The sequence below is a fragment of the Cucurbita pepo genome, chromosome 13 (genome assembly GCF_057944985.1).
Source record: "Cucurbita pepo subsp. pepo isolate OVF chromosome 13, ASM5794498v1, whole genome shotgun sequence".
Taxonomy (NCBI): Eukaryota; Viridiplantae; Streptophyta; class Magnoliopsida; order Cucurbitales; family Cucurbitaceae; genus Cucurbita; species Cucurbita pepo.
The window spans coordinates 14,353,099-14,371,489 of NC_141810.1; the positions used below are offsets into that span (position 1 = coordinate 14,353,099).

The following is an 18,391-nucleotide window of genomic DNA, read 5'->3' on the forward strand; positions in this document are numbered from 1 at the left end:
TGCTTGACCGTCCCCCATATTACGCTCACTTGGGGACTGATTGCTCCAGCTGTCCCAAGAGTCTCCGCTAGTTAAACCTCGTCCAGTAGACTCCCTGTTTGGCTCATCCCCTTCGTCAAAGTTTGAATGGATGGCGGAGCGTAGGACGTGAAATCGATGACAAAATCGTTTTGGAGGTAGAAACTTTATTTTTCTCTTCTATTATTTTGGACTTCATATTTTTAGTTATTATAAAATAACCATAATACCATAATAACTGTGCATTTTTCGAGAAAATTGTGCTAATTTTTAAATTCTGAGCTGGAAATCAAGAGGAATAATTAACTATTAATATTTAAATTAAAAGATAAAAAATGTAAGTTAATAATGGACAAGGGTAAAATGGAGATAAAATTGGTTGAAGTATTATTTTATTTTATTTTATTTTCTATCATCCTTTCATTAAAAAAATAATAATAATTACAATGTGATTACTTTTCCATTTTTGAAAAATCAGCACTAAAGTAGAAATAGGGACTAAATTTAAAATTTATACAAATACAAGGACTAAAAATGATCGAATTTCAAATAAAAGGACCAAAATGATATTTTTAACCTTTATAATTCTACTAATCTGGTACCGAAATTGCCGAATGCCCAGAAACGACGAAGAACTGTACAAGACGAGATCCCGCAGTTATTCTTTTAATTGTCATACAACTTCTAGATCCAAACAAATCATTCTTTTCATGCAATAACAAACACAATTGCTCTAAAAGTAGATAGGGATCGACTCGACACTACGCGATATACAAACCGAAAGCCTCCTTTCTTCATTTTATCGACTTACCAACCAACTTGCTAAAAATGGGTGAAATTTTCCACAGATTTTGTCGTTGTTGTTGTCGTCTATGGTTCCCTTCATCCTCCATGTTCTAGCATCGAAGAAAATACTGTGACGAAACTCTTGGGATCTGTATGTATGTCGGTGACCGTTGACAAAATACTGTGACGAAATAACTCCTGTAACGGACTGGAGAGCGGTAAATTAAAATGTTCGAAGCAAACTCGCAGACTTCCGAAGCCTGCTGTGGTTGACTTCAACTATCAGGGAGGAACTTATGATGAACTAAGCTCACTTCTTTCGACTATAATGCACGCCACCGCCGGGATACCGATGATGGGGATGATGCGACCCACCGCTCCTCCCGCCGGAGGCGTCCCAGTTGTTGCCCCGAGTAGGGGCTCTATTGTTCCCTGTTTGCATCCAATTCATTGTTTGGGAGCCTAATCCATTAAGTTCTTCTTCTTCACGGTCATTGTACTCCAAGATTAACCTCTTAATATCTTGCTTCTCTTCTAGCTCCTCTGCTTCTTTCTGTTTAGTGCTCTGTAAAAGTGCACTATCACGAGGGATATACATCTTCTTGGTTTGCTGCTTGTTCCCACGCTTCACAAGAACTTTCACCTGAACCTCCTTGCTTCCCCCAGCATCCTCTTCCAATGCCTCATCCCCACTTTCTCCCCCAGCCCCCCTTCCATGGTGGTCCCTTGTCGATCCCTCGAATAAATTCATTGGTATCATCATATTCAACGTTGGTCGGCCACGTAGCTCTTGCCTGCGCTGGTCCATACTCTCCTGCATTCGGAAATAACCTTATGTACGGCGTCAATAAATTTGTAAAAATTAATAAAATGTACAGTAAGTGATCACAGAAATCTTGCCTGCATGACAGCCCTGAGCTCCTGCTCGAAATTGGCTTCTTCTCTGGGGTCTACCTCAGCCACTTTTGGCCTCACGTGAACCTCATCGTCCTCATCAGAAGCAGGCCCACCCGCTTCTTCATCGTCTTCGTCATCCTCAGTGTCACATCCATCTTCATGATTCTCCAAGTCCGACTCTTCATCATCATGTCCCTCTGCCTCAATAGTGCCACTTCCTGTATCACTGTCGCTATCAACACCGTCTTCATGAGCTGCACCATTTTCCTTGGAGCCATTCACCGTGTCCCTTCCATTAGCTGAGGTGGTATTGGAAGTTGCTCTGCTAGGCTTTTTGGCATCGAGGTGTTTCTCAGTATTGGGCTTGACATTCGAGACAGAACGTTCATGCTCGTCGAGTTCTACGAAAGCAGCATTTATCTCTTCAATGGATGAGTATCTGGTCATGTTTGGTTGCAATTCCGCAAATAAATCCTGTAAAGGCAACTTCATCAGAATCAAGGAAGATAAAATAAATGAAGATGCATTAGGAAGTATTCAGCAAAAATCTATACATTCTCCCACTTCTTAAAGATTCACCAAATTGACAAAGATCACAAAAACTTCAATCACACTAGTGACCATTAAATAAACTTACATGAATAATTTGCAAATATTATAGAACACGTTTCAATGAGCCTAAGAATTTCGGGCACTTGTTAGCATGATAGAGTTTGTTAGACACTCGAATACAAGTGTAGGTTTGGAGATAGAACCATGTCCATAACAAAACAAGGATGAAAACTATCAACTTAACATCAGCTGTTATCTTACAATGACATACATTCGAAAAATATTTAGCAAGTAAACTAACAAGGTAAAACAACTGACCTGTAAGTCAAACTCAACGTCCAACGGAAGCGCGCCTTTGCTGAGAATATATTTCTGGAAGTGTATAAAAAATCGATCAAGTTTCCTCTTTGAAGATCCTCGATCAAAGTAGTGACCACAGGTTTGAAGAAGAGTGATAATCATCCTTATGCGGAAAGTGTCCTCCGGTGGATCCAATACATCTTGCTAAAAGCAACAAAAATCAACCACATTAGCCTTGAAACAAAGCATTCATTTAGCCAAGCACCACGAAACAAACTTGTACTCCATAAACCAAGACTAGGTATCCTCCACAAGCCTTTAACATACGTTTGTTCTAGTTCATTCATTGGAAATTAACAGATTGCACATCCTATTAGGCTCGACTCCTTGCTATTTTACTGCCCCAGCTAGCAAGCATAAAAATGAATTAAAGAAGCCAATTTTAATTTGATAAAATGACAACCAGATCATCAAGCAAACGATATCTTCGGATCTGATGTTTGGATTGGCAATGTGGCTTTAAGAGACCATTTTCCATCCCCTTATGCTATTACACTAAAGGCTGATGGTTCTGTGGCTGATATGAGGAATAATTCTCTCACATGTTCTTGCTATGGCCAACCTTAATGAATCTTTTGACATTTGGTGCTGGAATTTAGAGAGGAATGGTTTTATCTTCAATGGGTGATTTGGGCTGTATAAATCTCTATGTGACTAACTCAGATGGAAAATATCCCAAAAAGGTGAAGTTCTTTCTTTGGGAGGTAGGCCACTCGAGCCTTAATACTTAAGACAAGCTACAAAGGTGCTCTCTTTGGATATCCATCTCTGACTGCTGCATTGTGAGTGAAACTGATGGGAAATCTATAACTACCTCTTCTTTTGGTGCCAACATGTCAAAATCTTTTGAGATTTCTTCCTATAACGCACTCAATGTAGACTAGAAAGAAGAGGCTTCCCCGTGGGCTGCGCTAGGAGAGTTGCTACCGCCTCACTCTCCTTCAGCCGATTCTGATACTGAATTGTATCTTTTGGAGAGAGGTGCACAAACTTTCTCTTTGACTCAAGCAAGGGTTCCACCACTTCAACTAATGCGGATGAGAACGCAATTCCCTCATCGTGAAAGTAATGAAAGGGAAGCCCTCGGTCAGCTCAATAGACACTCAAAGGAGTAGTAAAACCAACCATCACTAAGCTTGAAGGTTCATAGAGAAAACAATTATTCAGATATACACACAGATCTATGTTCTTGAAGAGTCTTGAAGAAGGCCACCAACACCCGACTTAAGGTACAAATATAATACTACGTAATTATATTTTTATCCATGCCAGGCTTAAAAAGCCAATGTAAGGCACTCAAACAAAGAGGCGATTCTCCAATAAAAAGTACTTTTTTCAATAAGAAACTAGAAACATTTCCCAAAAAAAGAAGGGAAGCCAAATCTCTAATAAGAATCTTACTGCCGAAAAGAATCTCAGAAATCTCCTCGCATTTCATACTTCCATACACTAACAATTACATCCCAAAAAGATCCCTTTCTCCACAACAAACCTTACCTATATGCCTCCATTCTCCCTCGAGGCCTCAACACGCACTAAACTCAATAGGCCCGACACCTACATGTAAACGACCTCTCAGACGGTTCCCTCTTTCCACACCCACTTACATTTATACCTTTGTGATTTGAGGTCTATCACAAGAGTACCAACAGAAATATGAAATCTCTTTATCGTGGAAATCTTCAAACCCACATGTATGAAAAGACCTACATTTTTTTTAATCTTTGAAGTTGCCGAGGCCAAGTCTTCCACCACTTTTGTAATCAGAAATTATACTTTCCAACTTGATTAGATTACTACATCCTCGGTGCCAGCGGTAGCCCAAAAGAAATCCCCATTGAATGCTTAAAACCAATAAACTATTTCTATGTTATATTATCAAAAGAAAAAGAAAAGATCAGTAGTGAAGATTCAACAATTTTAAGCACAGTTGACTCTACTGTACAAAGAATGCAACATAAAAACTGAACATAAAACACGCACGCATGCACAAGAAAAGAATTTAGGCGAGACACTAGCAGAGATAAACAACATTGCCAAAGCCTACTGATTCAAAATCTTGATGTATCAAGGTAAATAGTAATAATTATAAAAAATTATAAAAACAATAAAAAAAACGACAAAATAATTCCATACCTCTGATGTGCCATGCCCAAAGACAAGAATCAAATAAAGGGTATCAAAAACAACAGATGAATCTACAAGTTCATAGTTGTACAACTCCCCCAAAAACCGCATATGGGCAATGCGCTTTTGCTGCATCCCATAATCATTTACTTCGAGTCCAAGCCTAATTTCTTCCAATACCTAGAAATAATAGAGATAAATAACAACCACCAAAATGAATAAAATAGATAAATCAAGATATAAACAAGAGAACCGGGTCAAATATGCAGAATGCATTCATCATGTAGTATAAAATAACTTTCACATTATGAATTTCAAAAAACCGAACTTTAACATATTGCTACCTGTATCTACTATTATTAAAATAACTTTCACATTATAAAGACTTACGAATGACTAAAATATACTTTTCAAACTGACAAATTAAAGAGGACGTGATTAAAATTGTAATACATTTTTTACAAACCAACAAACTGATTTGATAATCAAATGAGAAAAGGAGTATGCTAGGAAGGGAGGTCTTTTGTAAACATCATATCCTTTTATAAATTTCAATCATCAATGAAATTGTCTCTTATTAAAAAAAAATAAAAATAAAAAAAAAAAAAAGAAAGAAAAAATCTAGAGAAAGTGTCGTGATACAGAGAGATTAATGATAATTGATAAACATATGAGTCAAAACCCATTAAAAAGCAAATAGTTATTTTCTTCTCTAAAAAGCACTTTAATGTGTTTTTTCTGTTCTACATAATTCAAAAGTACTTAAGAGTTGCAGCAAAATTTAAAATATGTAATACTACTACTGATAAAACATTTGTTTCTAATCACAGGAAAGCATCTTTACACGGTTAAAAGTAGTAGTACTGAACACTCCTTAATATGCATAAAAAGGTAAGTCATATGAAATAAAGCCAATAAAGCCCGATCTGTAGGTAATGATCTTATCTAGTAGACTGACGAATCCCAATTTAAGTTTGTTTTCAATGAACAGAACATACCTCGTCAACAACAGCAACTGAGAACTCGTCATGGTATCGGCTCAAACCAGACGTTAGAGAAGCAATCAAGTGAATCTGGCCATACTTCCCCTTGTGAACTTTCATAAAACATTTTAAAAGGTATTGCTCACATTCGCTCCATGGAAGTTTCCGAAGTTGCCTTAACACATTCTCAATGGCAGACTTGTCCAGATCTGAGAAGAGTAACTTTCTAATATACTGCACAAAACAACGAGTAAATACAACATACGAACCAACTGTACATAGGGAAAGATTAGTGAACATTGTATGCATCTCATACCTGATGCAATGGTGGACGAACTTTTGACACCCGTGCAGATCTCTCTGGAGGCTTGCAAAGATAGTATGCATTTTCTACCAGGGTGCTATGCCGGGGATCCAAATTTTTTACGTTTTTCAAGCGCATCAATATCTCCAACATGTTAGCCATCCGAACTGTAGTTTCTGGAGACCGATAAAGAAAACGTCCACAGGTCTCAAGAAGATTACAAGCAACATCAATGTTGTGGTGAGTGAAATCATCTAAACATGCCTGCCAAAATGAGATCAAATGTGCTCATCAATTAACCATCATTTTCCAACCACAACAGAAACATCAACTTCTCGTTCATAACTAGCATAATTTCTCGTTCAGCTCGCAGTTAGAGATTTCTTTTGGCTTTAATGACAAGAAATAAATAAAGAGTCTTCAACAACAAAGTAAACCTTTGATTGTTTTCAACACTAATTTTCAGCTCTTGGGAAAATTTCGTACTATTTGCAACAATCACAATTGAATACCTCTCTATGCAGAGCTCTTTGTAATCTTCCTTAGCTGGGGGCTAGGTTTTCCTTCCCCTTTGTAATTTCATCTTATCAATAAAATTCTCTTACCCCCAAACAAAAGAAATAAAGGTAATGAAAATGAGGTAATTGGTTGAATATCACCCAAAGTGATTGGAACAATCAATTAAAAGCAAAAAAAAAAAAAAAAAAAAAAAAAAAAAAAAACTTCTTAAATAAACAAAATAATCCCAATACAAGAAATTTGACGCCATATGCCAAACATGAGAAACTCTGGCACGTATGTGACAAATATATGATTTCAAAATACATAGAACAATAAAACATAATGAAGGAAAGAATAAACCTCAACAGGTGTCTCCTCCACTCATACCTTCAAACAGCTAAAAACAAGGCCAGCTGAAGCAATTTTGAACTTGCAGAGCTCTCCAATAAACCTAATATTTTTTATCTTCGTTTCAATGTTCATTTGGTCCTGTTTGAAAAAAAAAACAGTAAAGAAATTAATAGAAGATAAAAGGACAACTCCATTCATACAAAAGTGTTATGAACTAAAATGAGACCTTTTTGTTCAATAAAAAGTTGAACTCCTCCTCTAACATCTGGAGGAGAATGACAGATACATCCTTCATACAAGTTGACAATGTCGCGACCAAGCGTGAGTAGTAAGGCAGTAACTCCAAAGACGTCCTAGGTACATTAAACAAAGCTCGAACAAGCTTCTTCCGGTTAGCCTTGGAATTCAAATAACAAAACTCTACCTGCAATTATACAAGAATATTAACATCAAATTCTTAACGAAGATCCAGCCTTCATTACCTATAAAAAAGACACAATTAAGCTGGGGAAAAGAGAAGAAATTACAGTCAACTGATCAATAAGGTCACGGCTGACACAGCCAGGGAGCCTCTGCAACAAAGCATCCAAATTAGTTCCTTCAATATTTTTAAGTTTTTCTTTTTCATTTTCCATCTTTCTATCTGCGTCTTTTTCTTTCCCCTTCTCCTTGTCTGTATCCTTATTCTTTTCTTTATCTTTTTCTTCTTTGTCCTTCCCTTTTTCATTAATTTTTCCATCCTGTAGCAAAGAATCTGTAGAAATCTCAACGGCCTCTAGAGAAGTTTGCTGACCTTGGTCTGCTTCAGATTCCTATAAAAGACATTCAAATTCTTCAGCAAAAAATGCATCTTCATGGAATAGGCTAATAAGGACCACAAAGGATCAAATCTATATATTTAATACAACATTTAAAGGGAGAATGCTTGATAATTTGTTTTTGGACCATTTTGTTCACTCCTCCATTCATAAATCACGAACATATCAAATTCTCGTAGTTATTAAAATATTAAATTTAATATTCATAAAACGTTATTTAATATCCATAGTCCACTCGAATAAAATAAAAACAATTCAATAAGTTTTAAGTAAAATAGAAAAAATATAGTAAAGTAATAGTTAGAACTTTACACTTTTAAACTTCACACTTAACAGAGTTCAATTTTTTTCTTCTAAGGAATCAATACTTTTAACATTACACCACTTTAAGACGATGTCAATAAACAAAAACTTAAGCTATCAATTACTATAAATCATTGGTACATTTAGAAAAATAACCAAGGACTATTCTCTAAATTATTTTATTTTCACCAATACCAAACTACTGAAAAAAGGTACTAGGAAAAACATATATACTGGGATGAATATAAATATATATTGTAGGGCTAAAAATACAAAAAGTAACTTCAGTTTGTAAAACTAAGTTAATATCCTAAATTAGATTGTATTAAAATTAAAATAAGCAAAACTAAGAACAATTTATAATATTCATTTTAATACAAATTATTGTGTTCAATTCATATTTGATACATTGCTAAACTACAGAATTCTCGACATTATCAACTTAGTTTATTTGAATACTAATTGAAATCTCATCTGAATACTAAGAAAATAAATCCATGTTCTACTAAAGTAAAGATCATTTAAAACCTAACTTAGACTTGATTAATTTTAAATTATGACCAAAAAAATCATGTACGCCCATCCTACACAGCAAAGGAGAGAAGTAAAACCTGTGATAAGTTTAAATAGGACCAGACATGGGAGGAGTGACAGAGTAGAGAGTTTATTATAAAACAGTTTATGAAATTTTTAAGTTCTAAAGAAAATATTGCAGGCATGAGAAATTACAGCCAGATTTTCTGCTGGTTTAGCAGATTGCTCATTTGCTTTAGGCTCCGCTTCTCCCAATAGTACTGCTGGAACAAATGCCCTGAGAAGTTCATTCAATATACCAACTAATATTCTTATCAAATATATATACCAACAAATATAGTTCTTGTAAGGACACAATGGACTACCCGATAAGAAAACATTACTGAGACTTGCAATCACAACATGCATGAGCATGTTCTAAAAGTTATTTTTATTGTAATTATTGAAAAACGAGTATGTGCATATATAGAACATGCTTGCATGAATGTGTCCAAAAGTATCTTTAATTCTAGGCAATCCATAGAAGTCTACTTTAAGATAGATGCAAAACAAATTTCCCCCAAACGATCTCAGCAAATTATATAGTTTGACCAGGCCAAACCTGAGATCTGGTAAGCATTCATAGAAAGCCCGGGTGTCTTCATCATCCCAAATGGCTTCAAGCACAGATGAATCTTTTCCAGCAGCAGGTGATGAAACATCTTCCCCTGCAGAAACCCTGGTTGTGTGGCCATCCTCTGGCATCACTGGGGGTTGCATATCAACTGCTTCTGCTAAGCTGTGTAATGTAGAATTCCATAAATAGCCAATGAAAAATAGTTCATAGAATCTATTTTACTTTAGATGAGCACAAAATATAATATTGTTATCACATATTCATATTTTCTTTACATGATGAAATTGACTACCCATCTTATTTTTCTTCAAGCAATTTTCAACTCCATCCATGTCCTCTGAGTAGAAGAAAACTTAAATTTCTCTAATGCAACTCAACAACCTTTGATCTCAATGTTATGTGCAATACCCGTCTTTTAAGGATAGATTCAATCATATTTGCATTGGAAATACATCCAGATTACATCAAATAAGAAACTGCTTCAGCAGAATACTACAAGGATGCCAAGGAATAAATTATAAGAACTAAATCAGTATTCATTAAACAAGGAGCGAGTCATTAAGAATTTAAACAAAGTTTCAATTCAACGCAGAAGGTGCAATAAAGAATTTATTAGCAAAATGTGAAATAAATGTTTTTTGCAACTTCATTTTGATGGATTTTCTCCCTTTTGTAAATTTCATAAATCAATGAATTTTTTTCCTATCCAAAAAATGTGCAGTAAATGTTAAAATATGACGTGTAAAACATTAAGAAATATACATTCCATATATCCATCAAGTTACCAAAAGATTGTTAAATTCCTTGTACAATGAGCGTCAGAGTGCAACTTACGATGAGACATTTCGATATAAATGGTCATAAGATTTTCGTAACTTCTCATATGAAGAGACATTTTCATCATTAAGCTCTCCTTTTGCATTCAAGAGCTTGGCATTTTCCTGCTCCATTTGGCGAAGTGACTGCCGTTTAAAAAAAATGTGATGAGCAAACAATTATTACAATTGTAATATATATTCTTTCGTTCATATTGATGAAAGTTAGTTACCCATAAAAATATTGCAAGTACAAAATATTCATGGAAAAGAAAGCATGATTATTTTGTTAACATAATGGCCAAAAAAATTATAAAATAAAAACACATCCTAATGAATTAACGTTAAACAACCAAAACATGAGTCTTAACTTTGAATTTAAGCTTGGAAGGGGCAAAACGAGAGGAGAGGAGAGTGAATGATAAATCAAATAAGTAGCTCTAGAGAAGATAGTGAATCTCTTACTGTATGTTCAGACTGAAGCAATTCTGCTGCTGCATCATAATATGTATGAAAGGCCTTCCTGAAGAATTTCTTTTGGTCGGCAGTAATATTGAGGCTCTTAAAAAACTGTAATAGAACGTTACCCAGTGAGTTAAGAGTAAAGCATGCCTGGGGAGGAGAAATTTTCATAGAAAAAAGTCAACAGTACAATCACATGGCAAGTTGTATCATGTAACTAGTAACTGTCAGACATGGAAATCCATTATAGATGAGAAGCATAAACTGATTAAAAATAGTTGAAAAGAAGTGGAAAAAAAACGAAACATATAAAAAGGTTACATGAACAGTGCCAGGGTATGTAGAAATTGAGAAAAAAATTGTGTACCTCCTCATGATCTTGTCCAGTAGGCGGTAGACCCAAGAGGATTCTCCCTTGCCGAGCAAAGCTAGCAAGGAGAGTCAAGTTTGTTAGGGTAGTATCCCGATCCCTCAAATGTTCAATACTTGTAAGATCCTTAATAATATTATTGAAAATTGCACTGTCTTCTACAACTCCAACAAAAAAAAGTTCCAAGAGAAGTTTGAGAGTGCTGCGCTTCTTCATGGCCTTCAAGTTCCTATCAGCATCCAACTCATCCCCAGACTTTCCAGGAAAGAATACTTTTAAAAGCCCTTGAATCAGGCACGGTGAGAAGTCTTTGTACCTTTGGTGAAGAAGCGAACAGATCTTTTTTTTTTCCGGTTGGGAAGGGAAAAGAGAACACATCAGATCTAGATTAGTGCCTGAACTTTTACTATTGTTTCTGTTGTTCAGCGTGTGAAAATTTGGTTATCAAACTATAAAAATAATCTCATAAATCTATGTTCTAAACAGATTAATTTGTTCCTATGAATCTTTTTCTTTTCTTTCCTTTTCTTTTCTTCTTCTTCTTCTTCTTCTTTTTTATGAAAATGAACTTTGAAAAAAAGATGGAAGAATACAGAAGGGCATACAAGCCAGCTTGCCCCCAACCAAAAGAATAAAAATAAAATGAGGTCGAGTCTTAAAAGACCAAACCAAGAGAGTAATTACAAAAAGACTTGGTCACTTATGCCCACCATTAATTTGGTTAAGTAAATCATTAAGTTTTATGAGAAAGTCACTTTCACTCAGATGAATGAAAGAACAAAGAGAGGCTTTTCAAAGTGCCTAAAACCTCCCTAAACTTTCAATTTTGTGTCTAGTAGACTCGGTAAATTAAAAAAATTCAAAAGTTCAAAGATTAAATTTGTAGTTTTGAAAGATCAAAAAGGACCAAATAGACAAACTTCAAAGTTTATGGACTAAATTTGTAATTTTAACAAAAAAAAAAAAAAAAAAAAAAAAGGTGTCAAATTTACAACAAGAAATATGGGGTTGCTGAAGCATCAGACCATGATCCCTCCCAAGAGTTTAATCCCTACGTTCAGCACTCAATAGTTGTCTCCAAATTACTATTCCATAGTACAGCTAAGAAACATGACTACCGTCCTCATTTCTTATCAACTAAATGAGACCCTAGATTGAAATTTAAATCAACTATATGCCTAAAAGGTAAAATACCAATGTAAAATGAAGAAAATATATTAACCGATTGGAGGAAGGGACATAACAAAAATATAACACGATATTAGTAGAGAACCCTTTTGTTCAAGACATTTGAAGTGGCTAAGTTTCTATTGCACTCCACCCAATGACAACAAAAAAAATTGACCAAGAAAACAAAAGAACTGAAAGGAGGTTACCTGAACAGCTGCTTGAATATCAGAAGCTCTAAGCTTGGCATCACATATAGCAGAAACAGCCTCACTAACAAATTTACTCATATTTACATTACGCAACTCGTCCATCAGCCCTTCTCGTTGTTCGTCATTTATCTGCTTTAACTTTTTAATAATAGTTGTGTTGCGTTTAATACTAGAATCCAACGTTCTAAGGAATCCGGAGTCTGCAGGCAAAAACAAACGTTAACAAATTGGATGTAGATGGGGAAAAATGTATTAAATATGTGTCAAATGAAATTAACTTACATATGTAATTTGGTGAAATTAAAAAAAAAAAATCTGTTCACTTTCCTCAAAGTTGTCATTTATTAAACCATTCTCCATCAGACAAAATGTTGAATTAACTGAACATTGTCTCTTCTGAAGTAGAAAGAGCAACTTATGCTTACTATAAAATTAGTTCCGTTATCAAAAATGGAAGGACAAAGTGAGATGAAAAAACAAAAAAGGAAGTACAATGAGGGAAGCAAAGGCATCCTCCAAAGTCCAAAACCTACAAAAATAAAAAAATAAAAACTCCTTTGGGTTGGTCTTCGTAATGATCAGTGAGGGGTATCATTACAAATGAGTTTTTATCACAACCACCAAATGGCAGATAAAGTTACGATACGTCCCAAAGTTCTATAAAGTTGATAGCTATTCCTCCACAGTAATATGTCCTTCCCCAACAAAAGAGCCACCAGTAAATCCTTCAAACAAAAATAGAAGGTAGATTCTTAAGGACACGTCCCCAAGAATTCCACAGTCAACCAATCTACCAAGCACTTCGACAAGCCTATCTTCAATTATTCACCCCTTAAATATTCCATCAAGCAAGATAGAAATTTTAGCACCACCCCTTTATTCATTTCATCCACTTCTACCCAAGTTTTACCTTACCCACATAAAACTGTCAACAAGGATGAGCCCAAAGTGATTGAGGCTCAAGAGCCATCTTATTGATAAAGTATGTGTTCAGCAATCCTTTTAATCATCAAGAAACTAGCAATAACACATGAAACGGCTGAAGTTGATCGATATTGTGGTCAATTAGAGAGAGAGAGAGAGAGATTATTGACAATGCAACTTTGGATTTTTAGCAGGAAAAACCTAACATCAACAATTTCTTAAGCATTAGGATCTGGACATTTTTGGGGCTGCAGACTTTCTCCTTGCCCAATCTCCCTCATGACTCTTGAGCCATTCAACAAAGCCGAAACCATAAAGTTTCATCATCAGAAGTACCATTAAACCAACATCACCAACTACAACAAGGGTCTTGAATAGCTTCATGAGACCATTAACAAAGCTACACTTTCACCATAGTCAAATTGCAAAATACCATAAATTCAATGGCAGAGGTCACAAAACCTTCAATTTTCTGGAATAATCCTGCCCTCATTCATGAAGGCAAAAGGAACTCTAGGATGGGCGATTGACTCTCAATTCAGTTCACTTGAAGCCATGATATTAAACACTTCATTCGCGAAGTAAAAATTTAGAATTACCATCTAACTCAAATAATAACATGATCATAAAAAAATGCTACAGATAATTCACTAACCAGGCCTCTCTGGATTCAGATTACTTTGTCGTAGAGCCATTTTAGCTTCAAATGACTTTTTAATTTCTTCCTGGCGAGCAGCAGTTTCCTACAAGTAGCAGGGTTGTGAGGATGCAAACCATAAATACCACAATATCCAATTACTCATGAGGCAGTTGCAATGTAAATGAATGGAATAAATAAAAAGCTAATAGAACTAAATGAGAACAATTAAACTTGTACATCAATCTTACCTCATCATCCCTCTTGGGCTGACTCTCACTCACTGGGCGGCCATCATCTTCATGATGGTCCATGTCCTGTGTTGCAATAAACTAATAGATATAAAGATAACTACCACTTTACAAGTTACTTGATATATAAATCTGCCAACTGCTCGGTTCTTAATGACAATTACTTTTTGATAGAAAGGATTTACTGACATATAATAAAGCATGGCCAATTGAAAGAACACGTTTAGAGAGAGTTGGACAAGAAAAATGAAGTGCATAAATTGAAAGGTAAATCACATAATTATCATAATTCACCAACATGGGCAGTTTTAATTTTTCCCCCAACCCAACCCCACCAAGTCCTTGGATGGTAGAAATGATGGTGCTTACACGAGAGGAAGACAACGATAGAAGGGTAGACAATTATGGCTCGTAGCCAGATTATATAATTAAAGTTACACCAGGAAGCTCAGGGAAAGTGAAGATTTGCAGTGGAGTAGAACCCAATACGCCGTAGTTTGAGCCACATGGGCAGCTCAAGAGAATAAGGAACCCCAAGAAAACATTTTCGTAAGGCTTTCTAGTTATTTCTCGATGAAATCTAAATTGATTACTTCATAAGAAATTGGTTTTTATCGAATGCTGAAGCTAGAAGAAAGTGGATATGGATTGATAAACACTATTTTTTTAGATTTAAACAGCGTTTTTTAACTGTGAGAGAGAAGGAAAGATTCAGCAAATACAAATAGTAATAATGAATGAATGACTTTTTCATCCTTCGAGTTGAGCAACCTTAACTTGCAAAATATTCTTTAAAAAAAACATTTAAACCTTGAAGCAAACGGCCCGAGTGAATGAGATTAAAGTAGAGGGACGATCCAGGAGAAGTCGGGACAGGGAGTAGCGATTCTCGGGGATTATAAGATTCTGCTATCCGATACAGAATAGAGATTGGCAGCGAGGGAGAATGAAGAGGAGAGCCGAAGGTGAGGATTGAGATTGCAAAGGGTTCAAAAGACCAAGGCTTAAAATTGTAATTAAGTCAAACAGAGGACGTATGCTCTTGATCAATACAGCAATAATCCCATACGAACGATGCATTCAAAAGTACCCCACGAAGAAACGAAAAAATTCAACGACATTTCTGTCATCCAAATCCGTAATCGAAAAAGAAAAATGTCCAAAAACGAAATGGTAAGCTAATCCATGATCAAAACCTAGCCTCTTTCAGAAAGAAAGCGAATAAGAACCACGTACCGTTGAATTATTCTGCTGGCGATACGAATGATGGTGCTCACATGAGAGAGAAAAAGACCGCGACGGTAGAAGAGTGGAAAATTAGGGTTTAGCAGCAGCAGCAGTTTAGGCACTAACAGTTCCGCCGGCAAATGGAGAGAAAGTGATCGTCGGCAGTGGAGCACAGACGGAGAGACGCTGTGAATTGTGGAACTGAGTACCGAAACGAGGGATTGAAGAACACGCGCGCGGAGAGTGGTTGGGCCACGTTTTATACCGCTTTGTTGGACCATGTTTTACATCGCTTTTTTGGGCTTTGGTTTGGATCCGGGCCCACGAGATGACTTGCTTTTTTTTCCTTTTTTTTTCTTTTTTTTCTTTTTTTTTTCCCTAAAATCATTTTTCCCGGTAATTTTTCTTATAGCAAATAAATATCAATATGTACTCCCAATTTTTTAGAATTATATTTTCAAATAAAATCAATAATTATACCAATTAAAATTATATATTTTAATAAGTGGAACAGCTTATTTAAAATAAGCAGTAATTAAATAAATAGTATGTTTTCTATTTAATGCATAAAGAATTACATGATAATTTTTTCATCTACTCAATATTGTTTAATGTTTTATACTAATTTATAAAGAAGAACGTGATAAATTTTAATACGAATCAAGAGACATCAATCATACAATATACTTCAATGAATATGTGAAAGAAAATGTCGTTGAAATTATCAAAAAATATTTCAATGCATGCCCGAATAAAGTTTCATTATTATAAATTTTGGGTGGATTACAATTTACAGTAATTTAAAGTTATTGTATTTCATTAATATATTTTAAGATTTTTTATTTAGTTACATTTATATAATGGTTAATTATGGTCATAAGGCATGAATGTTACAATTTTTTGAATGCTAGTTTCATTTTGAATTTATATAAAGCTATGTATGCTGTATTTGTAAATCAACTTGGAAAATATTACGTAGTTTATGTTGCATGTAGAATCATTCAAGCTCGACATGATCAATCTTACTTGTGGAGTGATTCGAATCTCAAACAAGTATTCTTATCTTGAGATATTTGATCGAAAATAATCATTCAAACTAGACATGATTAACCTAGAGTTGTTTAAATCTCAAACAAGTGTTCCTGCCTTCAGATATTCGATCTAATCGAAATCTTACTGTAGTGATTTCCATATCAAATTTTTTGCTATTTTGGTTGAATTTTCGAGGCATCAATAATTATATTTTGAGCTGATTTTAAGTACAAATATCTCCAAATATATAAATTAATTCATGATTATTAATTTAAATATATATATATATTTTTTTTTCATTTCCCCCGCTTTGACTAAACCTCCAATTCAAACCATTAACTAAAAATATAATTTTCTAAACCAAAAATATAAATTATTTCCCACCACTAATTCCATCCCCAAGTTTCATATAAAAAGGAAAATAAATGACAGAACAATAACAAGGCAATAAACGGATCTTCAAAATAACTGTATCCTCTCAACTAATTTAACGGATCCGATCGATCACCGGCCATGGCGGTTCTCTTCAACAAGTCTCCATCGAGGGCCACAGTCGCCTCCGCGCTGCTGGTAGGTCTAATTCTATGCTCCATTCCGACGATCGCCACGGCCGCCGGTGGTAACCTAAACGGAATGGACTCATCGGGAAACGACAAAGTGTATTCGGTCGGAATGCCGCTTTATAGGGTCAAAGAATCGTCGGGGGACGATAAAGTGTTTTTCGTCGGAATGCCGCATTATAAGACTAAAGATGAGCCCAGTGTTCCAATTTCTGACAACACGTTTGAACCTTCTTCCGTTACACCTGCATCTGCCCCGTCGCCGTCGCAGTCGTCTTCGCCATCGCCGTCGTCGTACTGACGAGGAAATTCAAAATCGTCGTTTAATGATTTAAAATTTTTTCTTTTTTTAGTTTATTTACAATTATGTCTGGGTGATTTAATTGTTTTGTTTTGCAAGATCTTTCTTTTTTTAGTTTATTTACAATTATGTCTGGGTGATTTAATTGTTTTGTTTTGCAAGATCTATGATTCGTGATGTGGTATTGTTATGTATCTTGATTTTATAATTTATATAGTATGATTGAGAGATGTTGTTCGTTTTACCTTTTTATGTATCACCGTTAACCTCACGATTTTAAATCTTATATACTAGAGATGTTTCCATAATACTTATAAAATGAATGTTTCATCCCCTTGAAACAGATCTCACAGTCCACTCTTCTTGTGGCCCAACATCCTCGCTTGGCATATAGACATGTATCTTGACTTTGATACTACTAATTAACAATATTGTCCACATGTGAGCTGGGTTTGGACTATTACAGCGTGTCTGGCTTTGATACTATTTGTATGATACTATTTGTAATAGTTTGTAATAGTCCAAACCCAGCTCACATGTGTCTGATACTATTTGTAATAGTCCAAACTCAGCTCACATGTGTCTTATACTATTTTGTGTTTGATACTATTTGTAATAGCCCAAACCCAGCTCACATGTGTTTGTAACAGCCCAAACCCAGCTCACATGTGCCTGATACTATTTTGTGTTTGATACTATTTGTAATAGCCCAAACCCAGCTCACATGTGTCTCATAATATTTGTAAGAGCCCAAACCCAGCTCACATGTGCCTCACATGTGTCTCATAATATTTGTAAGAGCCCAAACCCAGCTCACATGTGCCTGATACTATTTTGTGTTTGATACTATTTGTAATAGCCCAAACCCAACTCACATGTGTCTGATACTATTTGTAATACCAGCTCATATGTGTCTGATACTATTTGTAATACCAGCTCACATGTGTCTGATACTATTTGTAATACCAGCTCACATGTGTATGATAATATTTGTAATAGTCCAAACTCAGTTCAATAATATTTGTAATAGTCCAAACCTAGCTCATATATGTCTGATACTATTTGCAATAGTCCAAACCTAACCTAACCCTAAAGAGGGGTTCATCTCCCACCTCTTAAGCATAAAATTTAAAATATTTTAATAAATAAATAACTTAATAAATAATTTATATTCAATCTAATATTAATTTTGGTAGTTTTATGGTTTATAAGTGTGTTTATTAAACAAATTTTTGAATAATGATTTAAAATGAAATTACGGAAAATAACATATTTGAAAAACA

The 18,391-nt window shown here is 35.1% G+C and overlaps 1 protein-coding gene across 1 annotated transcript; it reads right to left on the reverse strand.

Annotated features, from left to right (window-relative positions):
• Positions 1–544: 544 nt before the first annotated feature.
• LOC111808513 (regulator of nonsense transcripts UPF2) lies at positions 545–15,451 on the reverse strand. Its single transcript, XM_023694548.2, has 18 exons — positions 15,225–15,451; positions 13,989–14,054; positions 13,756–13,843; positions 12,174–12,376; positions 10,795–11,136; positions 10,431–10,535; positions 9,985–10,112; positions 9,136–9,312; positions 8,730–8,811; positions 7,407–7,691; positions 7,106–7,303; positions 6,916–7,017; positions 6,040–6,291; positions 5,739–5,957; positions 4,750–4,920; positions 2,572–2,757; positions 1,705–2,175; positions 545–1,618 (listed from the first exon to the last, which is right to left on the reverse strand). Exons 2-18 carry the CDS (start codon positions 14,049–14,051, stop codon positions 1,115–1,117), a joined length of 3,576 nt encoding a protein of 1,191 aa, XP_023550316.2. The 5' UTR covers positions 14,052–14,054; positions 15,225–15,451; the 3' UTR covers positions 545–1,114.
• Between the last annotated feature and the right edge of the window lie 2,940 nt (positions 15,452–18,391).

Excerpts from the sequence above, each read along its gene's own strand:
- LOC111808513 (XM_023694548.2), bottom strand. The coding sequence starts at position 14,051 with ATGGACCATCATGAAGATGATGGCCGCCCAGTGAGTGAGAGTCAGCCC. Across the intron at positions 11,137-12,173 it reads ATATTCAAGCAGCTGTTCAG|ATCTGTTCGCTTCTTCACCA; the intron begins GTAACCTCCTTT and ends GAAAAAAAAAAG. Across the intron at positions 6,292-6,915 it reads TTGTTTTTAGCTGTTTGAAG|GCATGTTTAGATGATTTCAC; the intron begins GTATGAGTGGAG and ends TCATTTTGGCAG.